This window comes from Centrocercus urophasianus, unplaced genomic scaffold, assembly GCF_019232065.1.
Source record: "Centrocercus urophasianus isolate 14NV4802_14NV808 unplaced genomic scaffold, USGS_Curo_1.0 seq_11, whole genome shotgun sequence".
NCBI classification, from domain to species: Eukaryota; Metazoa; Chordata; class Aves; order Galliformes; family Phasianidae; genus Centrocercus; species Centrocercus urophasianus.
This window is the reverse complement of record NW_024884253.1, coordinates 6,562,358-6,583,338: the sequence shown is the minus strand read 5'-3', so window position 1 is coordinate 6,583,338 and position 20,981 is coordinate 6,562,358. Positions and strand designations below refer to the sequence as shown.

Here is a 20,981-nt window from a genome sequence, read left to right as displayed (position 1 = left end):
TTGTAAGGTCCACCCTCTACTCTCCTCCTGCTCTGAAAAATGGACCTCAGTGGTACATATTACTACCTGCAGTTGGCAAGAAAAATGCAAATTGCAGGTTGTCACATGAAGACTTTAAATCTATCCAGAACAGTACGAGCCAAGAGCTTTGTATGTGCTGTCAGAAGCAGAATATCCAGGGAAAAGTTGGAAATTTAATTGAGCAGCAACAGGAAACTTTTTAAAATAATACAGGCTAGAAGATAGCTGATTTTTTTTTTTATATCACTTTTCTTGACTGCAAGCTGCCACTTGTAGTAAAATAATCAATGGGAAATAGTACCAAGCCACAACTCTCTTCCATACCTTTCTGAAAATGACTGGAATAGTAATGAAATGTTCCCATTACTGACATCTGAGAGAAGAAAACAATAAGAAAATAAATCGTAATATTTCAAACTGATGATTTAAAAATAATCTCCAGAATCCAGTCAGAGGGTGAAGATAATGTTGGAGTCTTCCATAGGAATTTTTTCCTCTTAAAGTTTCTTTGCTTGACTAATATTAGTGTGACATCTTTCCAGAAGCATATTAACAATTTAAATAGTGGAAATTATTAAAATAAACAAGATTCAGGTAGAAACATTAAGCATGTTGAATTTGCTCCACCTGTGACACGCAGCTGAGTAGTTGTGATGGCCAGCATGCTGGGAGAGGACTTCTTGACATAAGGATCATGAACAGGTCTCATAATGAAGATTTGAAAATCCAGCCCTTTCCCTATTGCTAAACTGAAGAGTTATATGTGTACAACAAAGACAGTTTAGTTCCTTGTTTGGCATCCACGGCTCCTTTCATGCTTTAAGCCCAGTAATAGTCATGTGGGTAAAGGAGTTCATCTTGGTGAAACACGTATATTCCATCTGACTGTGTCATTATGCCATGAACTGCTGCCTTGGAGGGGAGCACACTATTAAAAGCCGGCCAGGGGGACAAATCTTGGACTGAAGCACATCACCAGTTGCAGGGCTAGGCTTTCACTGAGCTCACACCAAAACGCCTATGCACTAGGACGTGCAGTGGCAACTGGTGCACGAAAGACAGGTCATTTAGATACAATTTCTGAATTACCTCAAATTCCAAACACTGTAATCCATTAGAAATGAAAGACACTGCTTTTTTCCAGGCCCAATCTGAAGTCCATTGAAGTCTGTGGCAAGAACTCCATTGGTTTCAGCACAGCTGAAAATTGGTCAACAATCCGTAAATTCTATTTTCATTATTTTGGGAAGCAAAACCCACAGTTCTCCACTCTTGAGAACCTGAACTTCATTCTCTGAATCCAGACAAATCTGAAGATGTAAAATCACCACTGTCACTTCCCTCATCTCCTTAAGCTCTGCCAATAATGCATTCACTCCTGAGCAACACACATCAAGTCTGGCTTACACCATAGGATCAGTTTGCGTAGATCATGTCTTCATAGATGTTGCCACTGTGCAAGGGATTCATCACTACTGTGTCACTATCTTATATTCCAACCCATGCTATCACTTGCATTTCAAATGTAGACGTTGTAAAGAGATACCACTTTCTAAATTTGTAAAAAAATAAGAGGAAAAGATTCCTTGGAACATTTGGATATTTTCCCATAAAAAAGGTAAAAGCTACCTTTAAAAATTAGCCTTGTTTGTGTATGCTTAAGTACAATATAGGAGATATTATTCTTAGTTTCAACTACAAAAGTATACCACTTGGAGGCTACACTTCGGTTAATTTCCCTCCCCTTTATTAAAAAAAAAAAAAAAGAAAAATACCATTTGTCACCATTAAAAAAAAAAAATCAAATCTTTGCACAATATAAAAGGCACATGTAAACGACTGAAAGAGAAAACAGTCCACTTTCCACCTTAAACTGATTAAATAAAAATAAGCATTTTGGAGTAATTTTCACAAAAAAAAATTAAAAAAGTTATGTGTAACTAAACAAGACAGTTAAATAGGCTAAAAAGGCCTTAGTTTTTCTTTTATTTTTATTCTTTTTTTCTGGAGTTTTCAATATTCTTTTTTTTTTTTTTTTCTTACTATGGCTGTATAGGAAGCAATAATAAATAAGATATGATCATAGGTGATTTGATCTGCATTTCCTAGCTGCCATCAATGCAAAATGTGGCTATGGTAGAAACAGTTAGTACTCCAGGCAACTTCATCACGTTTTTGCTTTATAGTGCATGAAACCAGAAGTAAAAGAGGAAACAGAAGAGAATTTGAAAAGACTAACAGCAGAACTGAATTCATTACTTTGAGGTAATTCTTACTATGATGTTCAGAGCTACTGTAGGTGTCAAATCCTAGAAGACATTTCCCATGTTCTTCAAGGATTTCTTGCCTTACTCAAGCAAAGAACGGACATACAAACAGCAGTTCCTGCGCCCAAGTTTCCCCAAATTGCAACAGGTAGATCTTTCACCAGTAATTCAGGAATCAATCCGTAGAGCCTAAGGAGTGAGTCAGGATGTCATTTATTCCCACAACTGATCGGTAGTTCCCAGCTATCTATAGATAGCAAGTCAAGTGCAGCATTGAAGCTGGTCCTCAGCTGAGCTCCCTGTGGTGAGCATTGCAGCACTCCGAATCCATTCCAGATTCACACCTTCAAACCTGGCTGACATCCAGATCATCTTCACTGAGCTTTGTGCTGCTGCATGTTGGAAATTGCAGCCCCTACTTGTCCCTGTGGCTAGGGTCATCTGCCCTTGAAAAATTTAATTTTTTCAATGGAGGCAAGAGTCAAAGTTACATTGAACTCAAAATCCCCATCATGGACACCTGTCTGTCGGAAAGCCCCAGCTGAAGCGTTGTTTTCCCAGTAGTGATGCCAGTGTCCTCTGCTGTCTGCTCCAAAACCATACACATTCACCTAGGAAATAAAAGAACTAGTGATATGGCATGGAAAGCAACTGGTCATCTGAAATATTGAAAGCTTTTTCTTGGTTATCAGTACATCTATAGACATCACCACCTGAGGACCTCTTTGCTATACCAAGATGTTCTACTGACTGAGATGGTGCCACCACAGGATAATGGCCCATGGCCTAATCAATGCTCATTACACCCTAAGCTGTGCTGAGAGTAGAAAAGAGTAGAAAAGTCTTCAGTTTGTCCTTGTCTTCCAAATAAAATCCTCTGCAAAGTGTCTGCCCCGCAGTCACTTCTGATCCAGAGTCAGATGGGCATTATGCTTTTTGTTTGTGTATACTCCTGTGGCCTCTCCTCTCCCAGCTGCTCACTCATCAGTGGCTATGCATGTCTCCTCTGGTCATAAGTTCAAATCTTATCTAAAATGAGTTTGCTCATTGCCTACTTGACAGAAACCAATATCCACCGAACCTGCCCATCCTATCTGCCTTGCCATGGTACAGTTTCTGCCAGTATCATTAGGAGTATTATTGTCAGCATACTGTCAACACCCCTCCAAGCAATAAAGACTGAGACACAAGCTCTCTTTAATCAGCAGAGCTGTGTCTAGGCCAATGATTTTGCCAGCACTGTTTTTTTTTTTTGTTTTGTTTTGTTTTGTTTTTTTTTTCTTCTTCTTCTCCTTTTGCTACCAAGCTCATACTTGCATCACCTCACATTACCCAATCAAGGAAATTTCCTCATACTCATGGAATAGAGGCATTTACTGTTCAAATTCACAAGCCTGGGAACAGAAAAGGATTTGAAAATAAGTAATTTGTATTTTCCAAATTGATTATGTAGGAGTTGGTAAATAAAATTATTCCAGTGGGATTATGTTTAAGATTCAGATATCTAAATGGGTGTGCTTGAGCACTTGGAGAACTAGGCAGCAATCCTTGAGCTCAGGGAGCAATCCTGCTCCCCAGATGTATTACCAAATGGTTGGTCTGCCTCTTGACTCCAGGGACTAAGTAGTTAAGACCTCAATGCAATTGCCCAAACATAAGTGCTACTTGAGACGTTCTTGAGTACTTGACATCTACTCAAGAAGGGCAGATATCACACAGGACCAAGAGACTCCCACTCTTCTGAACTGTCATCTGGAGGTACAGGGCATATTCAGGGCACTGCCAACGACTGCAGGTGCCTGAAGTCAGACAATATACTCTGGACTTCCACTGATGAGATGGATACACAACTAATTGTAGATGTAGACACAATCCATATTTATACATCTTTTAATTCCAAATGGACTACCATCTTTTATGCTCAGTTAAATTTCTCTGAAAGGCATTTTAAACCCTTAAGGCATAAGAAAGAACTGTTTCTCTCAGAGTGGTCAGGCAACAGAATGGCTGTCCAGGGAGGTGGTGGAGTTGCCATCCCTAGCAGTATTCAAGAGGTGTCTGGATGAGGAGCTACGAGATATGGTTTAGTGGCTTGGGGTAGCAATGGTAATGGGTAGATGGTTGGACTAGATGATCTTGTAGGTCCTTTCTAATCTTGTGATTCTATGATTCTACCATTAAAAGAAACAGCAACTGGTCACCCAAGCATATCTGAATGTTACTGAGGACTTTGAATCTATCTGAAGAAGCAAAAGGCACAGAAGGTGGCAAATAAAGGTCAGGGCATGATTTTGGCACCTCAGTGCGGTACATCTTATTTAAAACCTATACATCCACATGTAGCCAGACTTTACCTCATCGCATACATGGAGTGCAAATACCACAGAAAGAAGGCCTGTGGAAGGGTATCTCCCATGATTCTGAAGCCAGTTTTCATAGACGTATTTGATAAAAGATGGATTGTAAATCAGAATCTAGGCAAAATTGGAGAGAGAGATTCATTACTAAAACACCTGGGGGAAAAAAAAAAAAAACAACAAAACAAACTGTAGCATTTCATCCCTATAATGACACCAGGATAGGAAAGAAAGGGATAATAAGTAATCTTTAAGGACAAATATACAATCAATGAATATACAGATGTTATATTATAGCAGAGAGCTTGGCTACATAGCTATTACACCAAAGCAGAAAACAGAAAAGATAAGGATGCTTACCCATACCCTGGGCTCACTTACGAAACTCCAGTGGAGTGGATCTCCAGAAGAGATCCTTCCCCCTGGCAGTCAGCTCTTAAATGGGTCTAGGAGAGGTGCAGCCAGGCTCCACCCCTTCCAGCAGCACAGGGGAATTGCCTTCACCTGTGCTCCCATGGCTGACTCATTGCTCGCCTCAGGTGATCAATCACAAGTTCTGGCCGTGACTCAGCAGTTCCCATACAACAAGTGAAAGGGAAACATAAAGTCCCATAGTTAAGCATAATCCATATTTTCTATGTGCAATTGCGCATATCTACTCCTTTGTCAGACTCAGAATCCCACTTGATCACACTAACATAAAGCCCAAGTAATTCCTCCTGAAACCAATGGGTATGATTCTGTGCAAGAAAAAGAAAATTAGGCATTCAGCTCTCCCTGCAGCATCCTGCCGTAGTGCAGGAGAGCTCTGGGGAGTCTGAGGCCTTTTCAAAGAAAATGTAAGATTACATGCTGTATTTGAGGGCAGTATCAGCATCCATATCTTCTGCAATGTATGGCAACCGTGTCTTGGTGTCCATATTTATAGGTCAAAGCAAACCCGAGGGTAGGTATAAACTATCAGGAATCCTATCAGGGAGCATCAGCTGCATTTCTCCTGTTTCCCAAACAAATTATTTTTCTGTTCTTCTATTTCTTTTTCTTCTTTTTTTTTCTCCAGCAAATCATACATCAGTTCTAAATGATTGTTTCCATTAGATGACCCCATAATTTCCTCAGGAGATAACAGTCTGATGTATGATTTGCTGGAGAAACAGTGACTCCAAAGACTGGTGAGAGCCCTTGTTTTCAACCTTCTTGTACTGAATCAGGAAAAGAGAGGCTTTTCCCTCCATGCTGCGTTTGGAATTAGAGTGACAGTGTTTCACTGCTATCTGGTTAGCTGCAGGGCTTTTTCTTTTACAAAGTCAGGGGTTAATTGCTGATATTTTATCTGTGTGTAATTGCTTCTCAAATGGTGCTTAGGTTCACACATTGTGATACGAAATACATACTTCTTGTCTCTCTCATTTGGGAAGCTCCTGAATATCCCCAGCCCACGGCTAGGCTGGTGCTACACAATTGTGACACTGCTTTGACAACCTGCCACAGTCTAACTCACAAGGGTTTTGCAGAAGTTATGTGTCCATCACCACAGGTAGAAGTGAGCTGATTATTTAATACCCCACATAGGTCCACAGTTGAAGTAGAGTGATACAAACTGATAGTGGTTAAAGGCCTCATCTGAAATCCTTGGCAAAACCCAATCTGGTGAATGAAGGATGCACTCTAATTTGTGATCGTAATCCTCTGGGACTGACAACATACTGTGCCACTCCTTGAGAGACTGAGAGCTCTAAGCTTCTCTGAAAACCAGCTTCTTCAAAAGTTGCTGGAACAAGACTTCCATGTTGTTGGAAAGTCTGTGGAAGATGAAATGTCTTTAACTTCCCTTTACACAGCCTGCCTTGCTTATGTCCTCAGATCGTACAGCTACAACAACAGACTGTGCATGATGGCTAAAGGTCCAGCATGGGAACAGTCATCTTGCTCCATTGGAAATCCTGCCCCCAGCAATAGGGTCTGTTAAATCACAGCGTACTTGGGAAAAAAAGTCAGTTTGCTGATCACTATTTAGTGCATAATCCCTAAGCAGCACGAAGGAACTAAAACTTTTATCTAAGTCTTCTAAAAAGAGTGTATTTTGGTCACTACTTTCATGGATGTTAAAGACTTTCTTGGATTCTTGCAGTCTCCTGATGATCTACAGATGGACCAGCAGAACAAATTAACAAATGAGCACTGCTCACCTTTTCCTTTTTGACTTTGATCTTCCGTGGAACAGGAACATATGTGCTGGTAAAAGAAAAAAAACCAAAAGCAACAACAACCAACGTTAGTGAAAACCCAGCACAACATAAAAAAATGTATTTCCAAAGGGAGAATGAATGTACTTCACATAAAGTAATACATTCAAATAATTTGAAAGTAACAAGTTCAGAAAGTGGTTGGAAAATGAGGCCGCAATTAAGTAATAGAGCATGAAAAAAAATAATCTGAGCTTTTATTGAAGCAAGGCTTATAGAAAGGCATTACTTTTTTTTAATTTTCAAGGTAATTATTGACACTGGAACATCAAGGATGTAGTGGAGCATATTACTACACAGTTACTATGACACAGAGATCATGACTTCTAATTCTTGGACCATTACTTTTGCAGCTTTTGCACGCTGGTAACATGGTTTCATGTAATTTCATGGCAGAAATTCCCCATCAGGGGGAGACCTTTCCCCTCCTATTACTAGTAGCTGCTGTATTATTTTCAGAGAAGGTGGTAGCAGAGCTCATTTCTGCAGTTATTTGCAACTCGGGCATCCCAATACACAGCCCCTCACCACCAGGCTATTCCCTGCCTCCCAGGGGGATGCAGATGGCTGCCAGAAGTTCCCCAGTGTAAACCTTTCAGATCATAGCTTATGACTGGCTTGAAATCACGAGTCATGTCTTGAAACAAAAAAGTCTTTTCTGCTCTGTGTCCCATGAACAGCACATGCTGAGACTGCACAGCTCATCACGAGTGCTGAAAAAAAATCTAACCAAGGTTGAATGAAACAAGGTTGTGTCAAGTGAGAAAATCTGTTGAACTGGCCTTCTAATTGGAGCGTATCTCAAAACATGTCCTGTATACTTATTGCACAGAGGTTGAGAGCCTTCCATTAGCATCATCTAAACATTTTATGTGTGATTTTTGGTAATCCAGTGGTGAAAATGGCAATGTTCTCATTTCCTGAACTACTTTTGGGCACTCTGACCTGAGATGTCTACTCTGGGCTTGATGTAATAGGAGAGGGGACAGGTGGGTTGCAGTCCCTGCAGGTGTGACACAATAGACATGCACAGAGTTTGTCAGTGCTAATGGAGAAAGGGACATCCAGGCAGACTTCTCAGTCTGCCGTCAGCAAATCTGCCCCTGCACCTGTTTCCCATGTCTGACCTTGATCGTGAGAAGCAAGCTTGACAAACCTTTCTGTGCTTAAGAGGACAGAAAGGGCTTCCTTGTTGACAAAATCTCACTATTACATGAATAAACAGTCAGTCTTTTCCAGAAAGGTGACAGTGATGTAGAGGAAACAAGGAGACCATTTCATAGGCATGTGGCCAGGTCCAGTACAAGTGTTCAAGATAATACTGGCAGACAGCTCTAATCCACCCTCAAGACTCCTGTAGCTCTTGTCATGTGATAAGTTAGTCTTGCTTATATGAGATACATTTTTTTAGAAGCAATACCCAAGTCCTGAAGAATCTCATACAACTGCATAGAGTACTGGCAGAGTGCTTGAAGTCAAATGGAGACCCCAACTGTTAAACTTACATAAAATCTGGGCTGCTGAGCAGCCAGAATGCTTGTGATTTTTTAGCAAATAGAATAGTCCTAGAGACCTACACTGTAATAGGACGTCCATCAATCAAGTGGTAGAAGTCTGAAAGAATCAATAAGCCATCAATTATAGGAATATCTGCTGTTTGGCTTTTATTTTGGACAGTAAAAAAAAAAAGAAGTATGAAATATAAAATAAACAATTTAAATATTATATTATAAAATAATATAATAATAGTAAATTAATAATATAATCTGGATGTTGGTGGCCCTGCCTGCCTGCCTGTAGTGATCCTTGGGGGCCCATTCCAACCCAAGCCATTCCATGGTTCTATGGTAATGCTGCTGGGAGGTGAGCAAGCTAACTCACAGATTTGAGCCTTAAGAGTTTATTATTTCGTTTGAATGGAACACAGAAAATAAATCACTGCATAAAAGCCCAACCAACAGTGATGCCTACCTTTTCTTTTAAGTATGAGTGCTGTTAACCTGAGTTTGGCTGACACTATGCAGCCTGTGTGAGACACATAATGGCCATACACATGCAGTAAGGAGTTGAACACTTCTTCTCTTTCAAAATATCAAATTTCAGATGGGTTTTATTCCTATTTGATCCTCCCTCTCTTCCACAATGTACTCTCAGCAGTTTCCTTACACACTATATCTGATATTATGATTAATGCCTCCTCAGAGGTTTATACCATTGGTCTAAAATTCCGTTTAATGTATTGTTATGATTTGTGTGCTTATGATTGTCTGGTTTTATTATGCAGCATGTGCCAACTAATTAATTATGCAATTGCCCTGCTATGGCAAAAATCTTAAAATACTGTTATTTCTTCCATGTGATAAATACATACTGATTTACACCAGCTGCTTACAAGCCTATTAATACAATCTAATTATAAATATATATATCCTGCAACTTACTAAGCAGGGATATTTTTCCCTTAACGTGCTGATTTCTAATTCCTGTTATTGACTAGTAGTTAAGCAATTATATGTTCCAGCCAGGCTAGGACTCACTCAACTTTTACCTCTCACTGCAACCCACTCGCTGTGACCTCTGAAAGGTAAATACTCCACAGAACATAGGATGGCTTTGCAGTTTGGGCACAGAGCAGTGACAGTGATGGAAACATGGATGGGTGACGCTAGCAGCAACGCATGATGGTCGATGGTTGGACTAAATGATCTTAGTGTTCTTTTACAATCTTAATGATTCAATGACTCTACAGACTGGCCCCCAGCAAGCTCCTCTTCCTAGCACAGACATGTATTTGACAAAGATGTATCAAGGGGCTTCATTCAAAGGCCACTGAAAGCAGCTGGAATCCTTCCGTTGCTTCCTGATGGGATTTGGATCCAGGCTTCAGGCCAGAGTTTTTCAATCTTGTTTTAATCAATATAACTTACGAAATAAAAGAATTAAGCCTTGCAAAAAAGGTCAGTGATATTTCTTAGCTGATTCTGTAAGTGGGTTGATTTATCTGAGGTATGACTGTTGAAAATGGATTTTTTTGAGACAACTTATGACTGGACACACTAACTGCTGGTGACAAAGAAAAAGCTAAAAAGAAACAAAATCACATTTGTTACTAATTAAGAGAATCCTAATGAAAAGTGAAGAAAATAAAAAATGCATTTGCTAAGAGGAAAATATATAAAAAAAAGAATTAAAACTATTTTTTGTCCCATCGAAAAGTTTACATCCAGCAGATAACCTCAATCATGTGATATTGATACAAATATCACATATTTCATTCTCTGGATTAAGAAAAGCCATTTTATCGGAATAGAGAATCTGCTAGCAAGCATCCAGAAAAAAACATACAATTTGTTCACACTTCTAATTCTAGTGCTGCCAAAAATGCACTTCAATCTGAAAGCACTCATAAAGAAGAAAGAGAGAACAAACATCATTGTGGCACATTATTGCCAGGTAAAATGTGTTAATTTAAGGCCAAGTCACACAAGTGCTGCACAAAACAATGTTGCCTCCTCTGTATGGCTGTCAGTTACCACATGCCATGATATCCTGAGACACCTTCATACTGACAGAGCAAAGATGTGGCAAAACTGAGCAGAAGTTCAGCAGGGTTATCTGAGACAAATTCGGGGAGCAGGGCATGAATGGGAAAAGGAGAAGGAAAAAACTAGTCAAGGATGCACAGGGTAACTCCCTGTCTTCATCTACACCAAACCCAAATACTACCTCTTGCATCACCGCTACTCCCCACTGAAAGACCCAGGATAGGTGAAGAGAGATTTGCTTCTTCTTCACTTGGCACAATTACTTGTTTGTTCTCTCTGAAAATCCATTCTGGGTGGATGTGAGACCCCACCTCTGCTCTCATGAGACTCCATCTGGAACGCTGCAGGAGCCACCAGCACAAGAAGGACGTGGGCCTCTTGGAGTGGGTCCAGAGGTGGCCATGGGGATGACTGGGGCTTACAGGACATCTGAAGAGGGACATTTTACAAGGGCATGTAGTGACAAGACAAGGGTTTCAAACTGAATGAGGGTAGACGTTAGAATGAAATTCTTCATTATCAATGTAGTGAGGTACAGGCTGCCCAGAGAAGCTGCAAATGCCTCATCCTGGGAGATGTTGAAGGTCAGGTTGGATGGGGCCCTGGGCAGCCTGATGTGATGAGTGGCAACCCTGACCATGGCAGAGGGTAGGAACTGGGTAGGCTTTAAGATCCCTTTCAACCCAAACCATTCCATGGTTCTGTGATTCTGTGTCTCTGGCCAGACCCAGGCACTGAATCCCAGGACAAAGGAGGACACAAACAAGCTGGTGGGGAGCTGAATTGAGCAGTCAGGGCAGGATGAGCCATTTCCAGCTCTTCCTCTGTCCTTAGCCATGTAGCTGTGAGTGAAGGAGGAAGAATTGATTTTCTTGAGAATGGAGGCAGGATTGTTCTTCCTCTGCTGAAAAATCTAGAAAGGACCAAAACTGTTCAGGTAACAGCTGATAAGTATAGCCAAGTTTTCATTTTCCATCTCTCTTCTCTGCTGCAACCCATCCTGAAGACACCCTCAGATCTCAGCCCTGCAATTAGCTACAGATCTGATCCCATGACATGTCTGACCTCCACTGTACATTTGAAATCTGATATGGATTTGTCCCAGAGCACCTGGACTGGAGACAATTTCCCAGCAGGAAATTAAAATAACACCAGACAGAAAGTTCAAGTTCATAGACACCCATCCTTCAGCCTGTCCGCTTGGTACTGCCCTTACTTACAAGTTGATAGTGCCTGTGGTGAGAGCGGTGACAATCCAGCGCAGGTCCAGGGTTTTGAAGGGGATCACAATCATGCTCACATTTTCTGCCAGCTCTCTGTAGCTCTCAGGATAAACAAAGTGGTGGGTGGTCTTGCTCCCAACATCTGATTCGTAACCAATGGTGGGTGCCCGGTTCATTCTACAGCCCAAAAATAAGAAGTAAGCGAGTGAGAAAGTTGGAAATGAAATAGGTGCAAATGTGATTCTTCTAGCTTGAAGTGGCAGGAAAAAGTTCCCATGGCTAAAGAGAGTGCTGCATGTAGGCTCTTCAGGTGTAGAGATCCCCAGGCAGCTTAAGTGACCTTCATGGTGCATAAATTAAAAGCAAACAAAGGATAGGCTTTAGTGTACAGTTGGGTTTGTCTGCAAAGGTGTCTCTCTGAGCATGTCCCTGGGTCCCCTTTATGGTCAGCAGAGAGCTAGTCAACAGAGCCATGGGCCAATAAGGACACATATCCTCTCACCCTAATCAATGTATTAATTACACCTCTTGCAAGTGAGAAAATTACTGCCCAACTAAACTTCACACAGTTTGCCTCCTTTGTACAGGTGTATTTGGATGTCTGGGGTGTAAGTAACAAACCACTATTTGTGATGAGAAGCAGCAAATACTCCTTGGGGTCCTTTCATGAGAAAGCACCAAATTCTCAGTGGCAAATGCAGGATCTGCTGCCAAACCCTTCATTTTCACAACTTTGATAATCTACCTAGGGAACAAGGAGCACTACAAAACCAGCTTCAAAGCCTGATAATACCTGCTTTATATCCAGTCTGAAGATCAGAGAACCCTACGGTGTGGCTGGCCTTGCATATCTCCATGGTACAGTACAATACCAACAGAAACTCTAAAGTCAGCTCTGAGCAAAATAAGTTTGTCTGTTGCCCAGAGAAGTCTCCTGTAGAGACAGAAGCTCATCTCCTGGCAGGAGGACAAAGAAGGATGTAGCTGAGGAAATGATGGTCAGCATCATACATTGCTGGATAACATACTGCTGTTGCCACTGCTAACAGGGAAACAAACTCTAGCAAATTTAAGCCAAGTTGCATTTTGCAGTGCTCCCTCAGGTGAATCAGTTAAATTTCTTCTAATTTCCTCAAAGGGAGTTATTAACATAGGTAGAACATCCTGTGTGGACTTGTTGCTGAATTCTCTTCTTTTCCAGCTTTAAGGATCCTCACTGTAATGCATAAAAATACTACACAAAGAGTAAGAATTCCTACACTTCTATCTTGAGATCAGTCAATCTGAAGTACGTTATACATGGCATGTTTTCTGTGAACACAAAGCCAAGCATTGTGTCTTAATTATGGATACAAAGGCAGCAATCATACACAGTCTCAACAGAAAGGACTGGGATTTCACTTAGTCAAAAAAACTCACAGCAAAGCAAAAGTGAGCTGGCATACAGTGTATGGAAAGGAGGGTGTCACCTCAGGCTCTTTTCTACACTTGGATCTATTGCCAGAGCATGTGAAAGTGAATTACCAGATCACCGGAGATTTCATTTGTTGGATTAGCACATGGATGGGTCACCTCCTCTGCACAAGGTTCTTCAACAAATCCTAAAACCTTGTGCCATTAATTCAGATCCAGCTTGAGACAGCTAAATTAGAAGTCACATGTAAGAAAAAAGTCTTTCTCAGTGAGGGGGTGAGGCACTGGAACAGGCTGCTCAAAAAAGTGGCAGATGCCCTGTCCCTAAAGACTTTCAAGGTGAGGCTGGATCAGGCTCTGGGCAACCTGATCTAGCTGTGGATGTCCCTGTTCACAGCAAGGGGACTGGACCGTGATCTTTGAAGGTCCCTTCCAACTCTAAGGGTTATATGATTCTATTCTTGAAGTCAGAGACAGCCATGATAAATTCGAAATCACAGAGAGTTTCCCTTTGCCAGGGATGCATAGCTACAGAGGGGGGGACACATCCCCTTAATTACTATGAAAAAAAATTCAATTTTCATTCCAGCAAAGGCTGCCAGGCTTTTCTATAAGAATTTTGGAAACATAGGCCAGGCAAGGTAAGAAAGTCCACACAGGAATTGGGTGGTCTCCAAAGCAAGGAACAAAGAGTTAAGCATAAATGCACTTCCACTGCCAAGCATTTACAACCCATGGGATTAAGGTGGGGGGCTCTTCCCTTCATGTATGAGAAGATCTGGTTGGCTGACTGCCTCTGGGAAGATATTTGTTCGCTGCACGCAAATGAAGGAAGCAATCCTTGAAATAACTTACCAAACACATCTAGGTATCCAAGCCGCGTCAAAAATAGAGAGGCTTAAGGTGGCCTAGCAGTTCAATAGCGCTGATCTTCTGTTGACTCACTTTCAACTGCTTCCAGCTAAACATTGCATTCTGAGAGAGTAATTTCACACACTGTATTTCCAGTAGTAGTTTCTCCATTCAAGGCCTTCTGATCTGCCCCCAAGGCTCCCTGAATTGTGCTGCACAGCCAGCTGTGGTGTAGAGTTGGAGAATGTGTTGGACTACTGTGGTCAAGAGAGCTCCCTGTAAAACCTTGGCAAAGTGAACTTAGCCCAGATATCTTGATTGCCTTCTGGGAGGTTCTCTCTGCCTACCTCATGTCTCCTTGTCTTTCAGCAGGAAAAAATAGACAATGCTCACTGTCACAAAAGACAGAGTTGATACGTCCCCTAATGAAGTGGCTCTAGCCATAAAGCTGTCTCCTCTCTGCACAGGAGCCTTCTCAACCTACCACTGCTTAGAAGTGAACAAGTGCAAGAAAGAAAGATCTGATACAGTCAGTTATGTGTGCAAAATATCCTTTGTCAGCCCTAGCTAGAGAGAGAATGTTTACCCAAAATTATCATTTTTTCAGGCATTTTTTTAAAACACAAGCAGTTTTGAACAGTGCAGAATAAGTTACAGTATCAACACATACCTAAATCCAGGACAGGTCATGTTTTCCTTCTGGACTAAAACAAGAAGTCATATCTTTAACACACATAATTTATATTCCTGTAGCTTAGAGAGAACCTGAGCACCCGATTTCACTAGGTAGTCCTTGAAATCTTTTTTGCTCTCTTGTCCCAGAAAATAGCAGTGAATCTTCAAACAACAGAGACCTCTGGAGCTGAAGTGGTGCCTGCTTACCTGAGCACAAAGTCATGGGAGTCAATATCTTGGCCATACTGAGACTGACGAAGGTTGCCGGAGTTGCCCACGACGGCACACCGTCTGCATGAGAAAGTGCCCCGCTCCTGCAGTGGGTCCCCGTCCCCAGGAATGATCCCAAACAATTCCTTGAGAGTATCATTAATATTCTTCGGAGATTTCTCTCCTTGCAGTTTCTGTGAGGGAGAAAAATTACTCCAGGTTACCACTGTACCAGTATAGCCAGCTTCTCTGTGCGTGAGACATGGCTTCAAATGTCTTCTCAAAGACCACCTTAGCTCATGCTGCTGCAGACACTGTCTCCCATAGTGTACGCTACAAGGCTCCAGGTGGGAGCTTCAAAAGTGAAGGAAAAACATGGAAAACCCTTTCCCAATTATTTTTTAACTTGCTTTCCCTTTTCTCCTCCTTTTCCATTAACAGCCTCACATCCCCGGTCTCTATTTAGCCATAGTGGAACAGATCACACATTCTCCTCAAGGCTGACCCCAGCACAATTAAAGTCCTTCTGAAGTCTAAAAGCCTCATACTGCTTTGGACCAGATATCTTCTGTTAAGACACGTATAAGATTACTTTTAACTCTCCTAGGAAGGACAAAACAGTCTAAGGGAACCCGATGGAGTACAGAATTAGGGCCAAGCCGGCAAGAGTAGCCATGGACACCCTTCCCTCAAGTTTTGGCATATGCCAGAAGTGGGACAGTGAGTTTTCACTTCTGTTATTCTGGACTAGCCAGACGCTAGGGCAATACAGTACAGAAAAGTAGAGTTAACCCTGAGAGCTGGAGATGTAAAGCTATACAAAAAATTCTCAAGGATGAAGAAAACCACCCCGGACCTTGGTCACTGTGCCTGTTGCCATGGAGGGAAGTTCTTTGTATCAGTCCTGTGGTGCGTGGTGCAAACAATGGCCAGACGGTGAAGGCAGCGGCAAGGTGCAGGGCAGGTGATGTTACACTCACTCCCTTTCTGGGAATCTGCTCTCTGAGGGCTGCTAAAAAGGTTGGGAGTGCTGGCATGCTGACACAAATCACTGCCCACACCCGTGGTGTCACCTGCTCACACGTAGGATAGAAAGCTCTCTAAGGGAGAATGGATCTAAGACAACATCCGCCAAAAGGCTTTGCCCTGCTCTGCAAGCTCAGGGCAAGGAAATACAGGGAGGGAGGGAGGGAAGAAAAATACCTTTCCCACGACTCCCAGCAATGGCCTGGGGTAATCTGGCTTTAGTTTTGACGCTTTTCTCTCACCTGCACCAGGACCTGTAAATCTGTTCTACTCTCTCTACGTACACATAAAGAACTATGACTGCAAATTTTGTTTGATCATCAAAATTATGTGTTGTCTCTTCACAGATCTATGTAAAGAAACCTTATTTGCACAGAATTGAACGACAAGTCCATGGAGGTCAGAGATAAAGGAAAACAAGGCCAAGGACTCAGAACAAAGGAGCCAAAGAAATCTTACCTAACAAATTCATAGAATCATAAAAAGGTTTGGCTCGCAAGGGATCTCAATGATCATCTAGTTCCAATCTCCTGCCAGGGGCAGGGCTGCCACCCATAGAACAGGCTGCCCAAGGCCGCATTCAACCTGGCCTTGAATCACTGCCAGGGATGAGGTATCCACAGCTTCTCCAGGCAACCTCTGCCAGGACCTCACCACCCTCACAATGAAAAATTTCCCCCTGACATCTGATCTAAATCTCCTTTTAGTTTAAAACGTTCCCTCTTGTTCTACCACTACCCACTGACAACAACTTCACCTTCCTGCTAACCATTGCTAACCTACACACTCACATATGAATTGCACAGGGCGGTCCTCATTAAAAGAAGTCAGCACAAAACTCTTGCTGGGCTGAAGTTACCATCCATTATTGTCTTGGCTTGCAGCTGATGCTGAGTTTTGGCAGAGACAAGAGGAAGGGCTTGGACTACCACAGCTCTGAGTCCATTGGATAGTGCTGAGAAATGACATCAATCACAGCATCACTGAAATAGGCACTGCCTTCTTCTGGCTGCATTAATAACTCACCCCTTTGTGTTATTCCTTCAACCCACTCTGAGGGCAGGACATTAGAAAAGCCAGGCCAAGTAATCAAATGGCTGCACCTACAGCTAAAAGGTAATTAGGATGCACAGACAAGAACAGTTATTATTGCTACATATACATACATATGTATTCTGCAGGCAGTTTAAGCACAAATAGTCATTTTCTCCTAAATTTTTTTGTGTGTGATATTACCAACATATCTTCACATACCTAAACTTGTATGCTCTTTATGAACCCAGTCTAACCTAATTCTCAAAACTAATTGGCCTATAAGCAAACCACTTAATGTTAGCCTAATCCTGCACAGCCTTCAAAATAAATGAGGGCTTTTCATAGATGTCACAGAATGCAGCATCAGGGGTATAATGCAGAAAAATCCCATTTTTTAAGAAGGAACTTGTTTTGAGTTATTTGAACACATGCACACACACCATTTGCAGACTCCTCTCTCTGTAAAGACTGAACTGACTTTAAATGCCTTTAAGAAATGAAAGAGAATACCAGCAAACATTGCTTCAAAACATTTTAAAGAACGTAATCATTCTAGGAAAAATAAAAATTTCTTCTTGAACTGATTTTGCCCAACAAAATTCAGATAGAGAAGGTAATTTTCAGAAAATCCTAAGCAGCTGAGCCTTCTTTTTATGTTAAATTACCTTTTCAGACAGAATGATAGCGTCAGTAAAGGAAATGAGCAGTAGCACTTCCGTCTTTGGTGCATTATGGACAGGCACAGAATTGAGATCTGAAGTGTCTTTCTGTTACACTGCTATCAGTCTATACTACCTGCATTGCAATCATGTTAAAATGTGCTCACCAAGCCCAGCCAGAAGGCAGGATACCACTGTCCTAAAATCTCTGTTATACAGAATTTTTCCAGCTGAGATTAGGACTGGCTTTACAGACTGCAAAGACCGTAAGTAGAAGGAGGACTTTTTGCTTAACTCCATCCAGGAAAACACCAGTCCCTCATTAAAGGTGCTGTTTTTATATCCTCAGTGATAATCTGATTGGACTCTGTTTTTCAAGACCAGGACTAATCTTCAATTGTCTAGTCTTTGACTTTTCAGCAGTACAAAGCAGAACAGGAAATACAGTTGTTTAACTTCAAGGCAGATCTCTTTTAAAACTTCAGACGTAATATGCAGCCAAGTTCCTTATTTCACAATGATTATTTGACTTCTTGAAAATGTCTATTTTGATAGCTTTATAATTACAAGCCAATTATAGTTCACTTTCCCATGCCAAATATTTGTTTTTGGGGTTTGTTTTTTTTTTGAGTAGTGTTGTCATTTTAACAATCTACCACCAGTTTGGCATTTCCCATAAATGAAAACTGTGAGGAACCTAAGTCCATCCCCGTCATGCAAAGCAGAGCCATGTAAACCCTGGCAGTGCAGATGGCAGCATAATGCCCGCTTGGAGCTCTGCTGAGATGTGATGTTCTCTCCAAGTGCTGTAGGTGTGTGCCAGGGATATATCTATGAATATAGCTGCTGGCTTAAATACACTGAAATACCTGAACCGTGTGTCCTTGGTGAAGTCACTGGTCTTCTCCAAAGTCTTTGCAATCAACAGCCTTATCTAACGGTGCAGTTTAATCTCTTGCCCAATTCCAAAAGGAATCTTTACCTGACTTGTGTCCACATATCAAATATCTCAAAACACTTCAGTCTCTAGCCCTCTGAGAATAAGAGACCAGAAACCTTTGGATTTCCTGTTTTTGTATCTCGGAAGGCTTCCCTAGGCTCTCTGGTACCATCACACCACCAGTAATGGTACCAAGTATTGCTAAGAAGCAGTACTCAAAACTAACTAAGGGAATGCAAGGGGAGGATGTGAATTCAATCAAGCCTGCTCAGAGCTAAAAGCTTGGAGCAGTGGCAATGAAATCAAAGAGTCTAGAAGGGAAAACCTGCTGGTGCTTGTGCACCCTGCACCCATGGGCAATTTGGATAGTTCAGATTGGATACTAGGAAAAATTTCTCCTCCAAAAGAGTGGTAATGAATTGGAACAAACCACCCAGGGACGTGGTGGAATTACATCCCTGGAAGCCTTCAAGAACCATGTAGATGTGCCACTGAGTGACATGGTTTAGTGGGCATGGTAGGGATGGGTTGATGGTTGGACTAGATGTGTGGTCTTTTCCAACCTTAATGATTTCCTGATTCTAAGTTTGGCACTGCATTATATTAGACACACCTTCAAAATCCCAATATATTAGCATGTAGAAAATATCCTGCTTAACCTGAATGTAGGTGGAAATGTGTCACGCCTGGGTCAGTATACAACCTAAGTGGTGGAAAGCCATAAGTGTGGGCCTGGCAGCACATCAGGGACAGCCCTTTGGCAAGAACACTGACAGGCAGCCTAGGAAAGTAAGTGCAGAAATACTCTTTTTCAGTGTTTTCCCTTTTTTCAAACTGTCTTTAAAAGATAGAGACTTAAGCCCCATGAGAACCTCTTTTGCACAGCTACTAATTGCCTTGCTGCAACAGTTTGGAGGCATTAACACTCAGGCAGCACATTCCAGTCATAAGACATTGTACAAAGATTAATCCTAGCAACAGCCTGATGGGGCAAATGCAGGTAATCTCCATTTTGCAGACCGAAGGAAAGGTTAAAAGAAGACCATCAATTTTAAAAATGTCTCCTTGGTCTGGAAAATATGACATTATTATTGTTATACTTAATGTCCTGCAATTACTATGCATCAAAAAGATTTAGGGGAAGAATATAGGGCCTTTCAAGGGTTTGGGTTGGGTTTATGTAATGATTTGTGTCTGTCATAAAATACGTATTTTCAAATATAAATGTAATGTGCATTTTTTATGCAAATAGCACTCAGTAATGTGTGCATGCCAAATTGTATGATTTCCAGCTTCCACGGCTGGTTCAAGCCACCTCCACAAGAGCAAAAAGACCCTACCTCTGCCCGCTCTGTGTGCTTGTGTTTCTGGCTGCGGGATGCCTGCAGCTCAGCAAAACTGAGCCTGCTGTTCAGAGGGACTGCAGGTTCAAAGCACTTTCAAATCCATCTATCCTCGCCGCAGGAGAACCTGGTGCTATCCAGCTGGACATACAAGACACTGCTGGCAGGGACAAGGGGAAACACAAGGTCAGGCTCTTTCTCTCTATATGTCCAAGGCTGGTCTGAACACTGGGCTTGCACCCAAGCAGGATGACACGAGGTCACACCGAGTATGTACAGCCACTGGGACTGCATTTAGCTCTACCTTCTGAAGGGAACGTGCTGCCTTCGAGGCGTTGAGCCCTTGGTACTGCATTTCAAGCATCACGGTGTCCCAGTTTTAAAGATTTCTTGTGATCAAAGTATTTGGATAAATTTTCTACAAAGAGCATTCAAAATGCATGACTCAGGTGCCAGGTATCTCTGATACTGCCTTAAAAATAAGAGCAGCTTCCACATGCACGTGATGGGGATGCCCTTTTATTCACAGTCTGCTGAGAAAATCTTTAAGCCATACATTACACTTTTTCTTACAGCCACAAGACCTAAAAGCTGGCATTTTCTTTTAGATATGCTAATCAAATGTCCCTAAGAGCTGAGCATCATAAAACTCAAGATAAAACATGTTAGAATGTGAAAGTTTATGAACTCTGTGCAGCAGATAAGATTGCCAGAGAACTCTGAGCCTGATTTTACTTACTATAAACTTCAATAAGTTTAAACTTTAATACTTTATGATAAACTTTAATCCATCAGCTTGAGTGGAGTTATTTGGAATTTAGAATAGCAAGTTTCATTCTTGCATTTTTTATACTCTCTGATCATTAAAAACAATGAAGAAAAACTTTCAGGACAAAACAAGAGAACTATAAATAAATGCTATGCCATGTTACAGCATGTATTCTTTTTTTTTTTGTCCCAGTTCCTTATATATGGGCTACTGTCATAGATCAACAGAAAACTTGAAAGTGAGCCTGTTGTTCAGGACAATGGGACAGATAATAGGGATAAATGCAGCACATTGTATAAGGTGACAACTTCCAGAGAGACTTTGTCAATCCCTGAAATACAAGATGAGTAAATGCAAATGGACAGAAAGACAGAGGGACACATGGAGAAGAGAAGAGAAG

At 41.5% G+C, this 20,981-nt stretch overlaps 1 protein-coding gene across 1 annotated transcript in view; it reads right to left on the bottom strand.

Annotated features, from left to right (window-relative positions):
• Positions 1–2,601: 2,601 nt before the first annotated feature.
• The window catches only part of ST3GAL1 (ST3 beta-galactoside alpha-2,3-sialyltransferase 1), a 68,982-nt gene continuing 50,602 nt past the window's right edge, over positions 2,602–20,981 (bottom strand). Inside the window, exons 3-7 of the mRNA XM_042808844.1 lie at positions 14,807–15,003; positions 11,657–11,836; positions 6,835–6,880; positions 4,643–4,762; positions 2,602–2,899 (exon numbers count right to left, since the gene is read on the bottom strand). Of these exons, the coding sequence (XP_042664778.1) occupies positions 2,726–2,899; positions 4,643–4,762; positions 6,835–6,880; positions 11,657–11,836; positions 14,807–15,003 (717 nt within the window). The 3' untranslated portion in view covers positions 2,602–2,725. The remainder of the gene's footprint in view (positions 2,900–4,642; positions 4,763–6,834; positions 6,881–11,656; positions 11,837–14,806; positions 15,004–20,981) is intronic.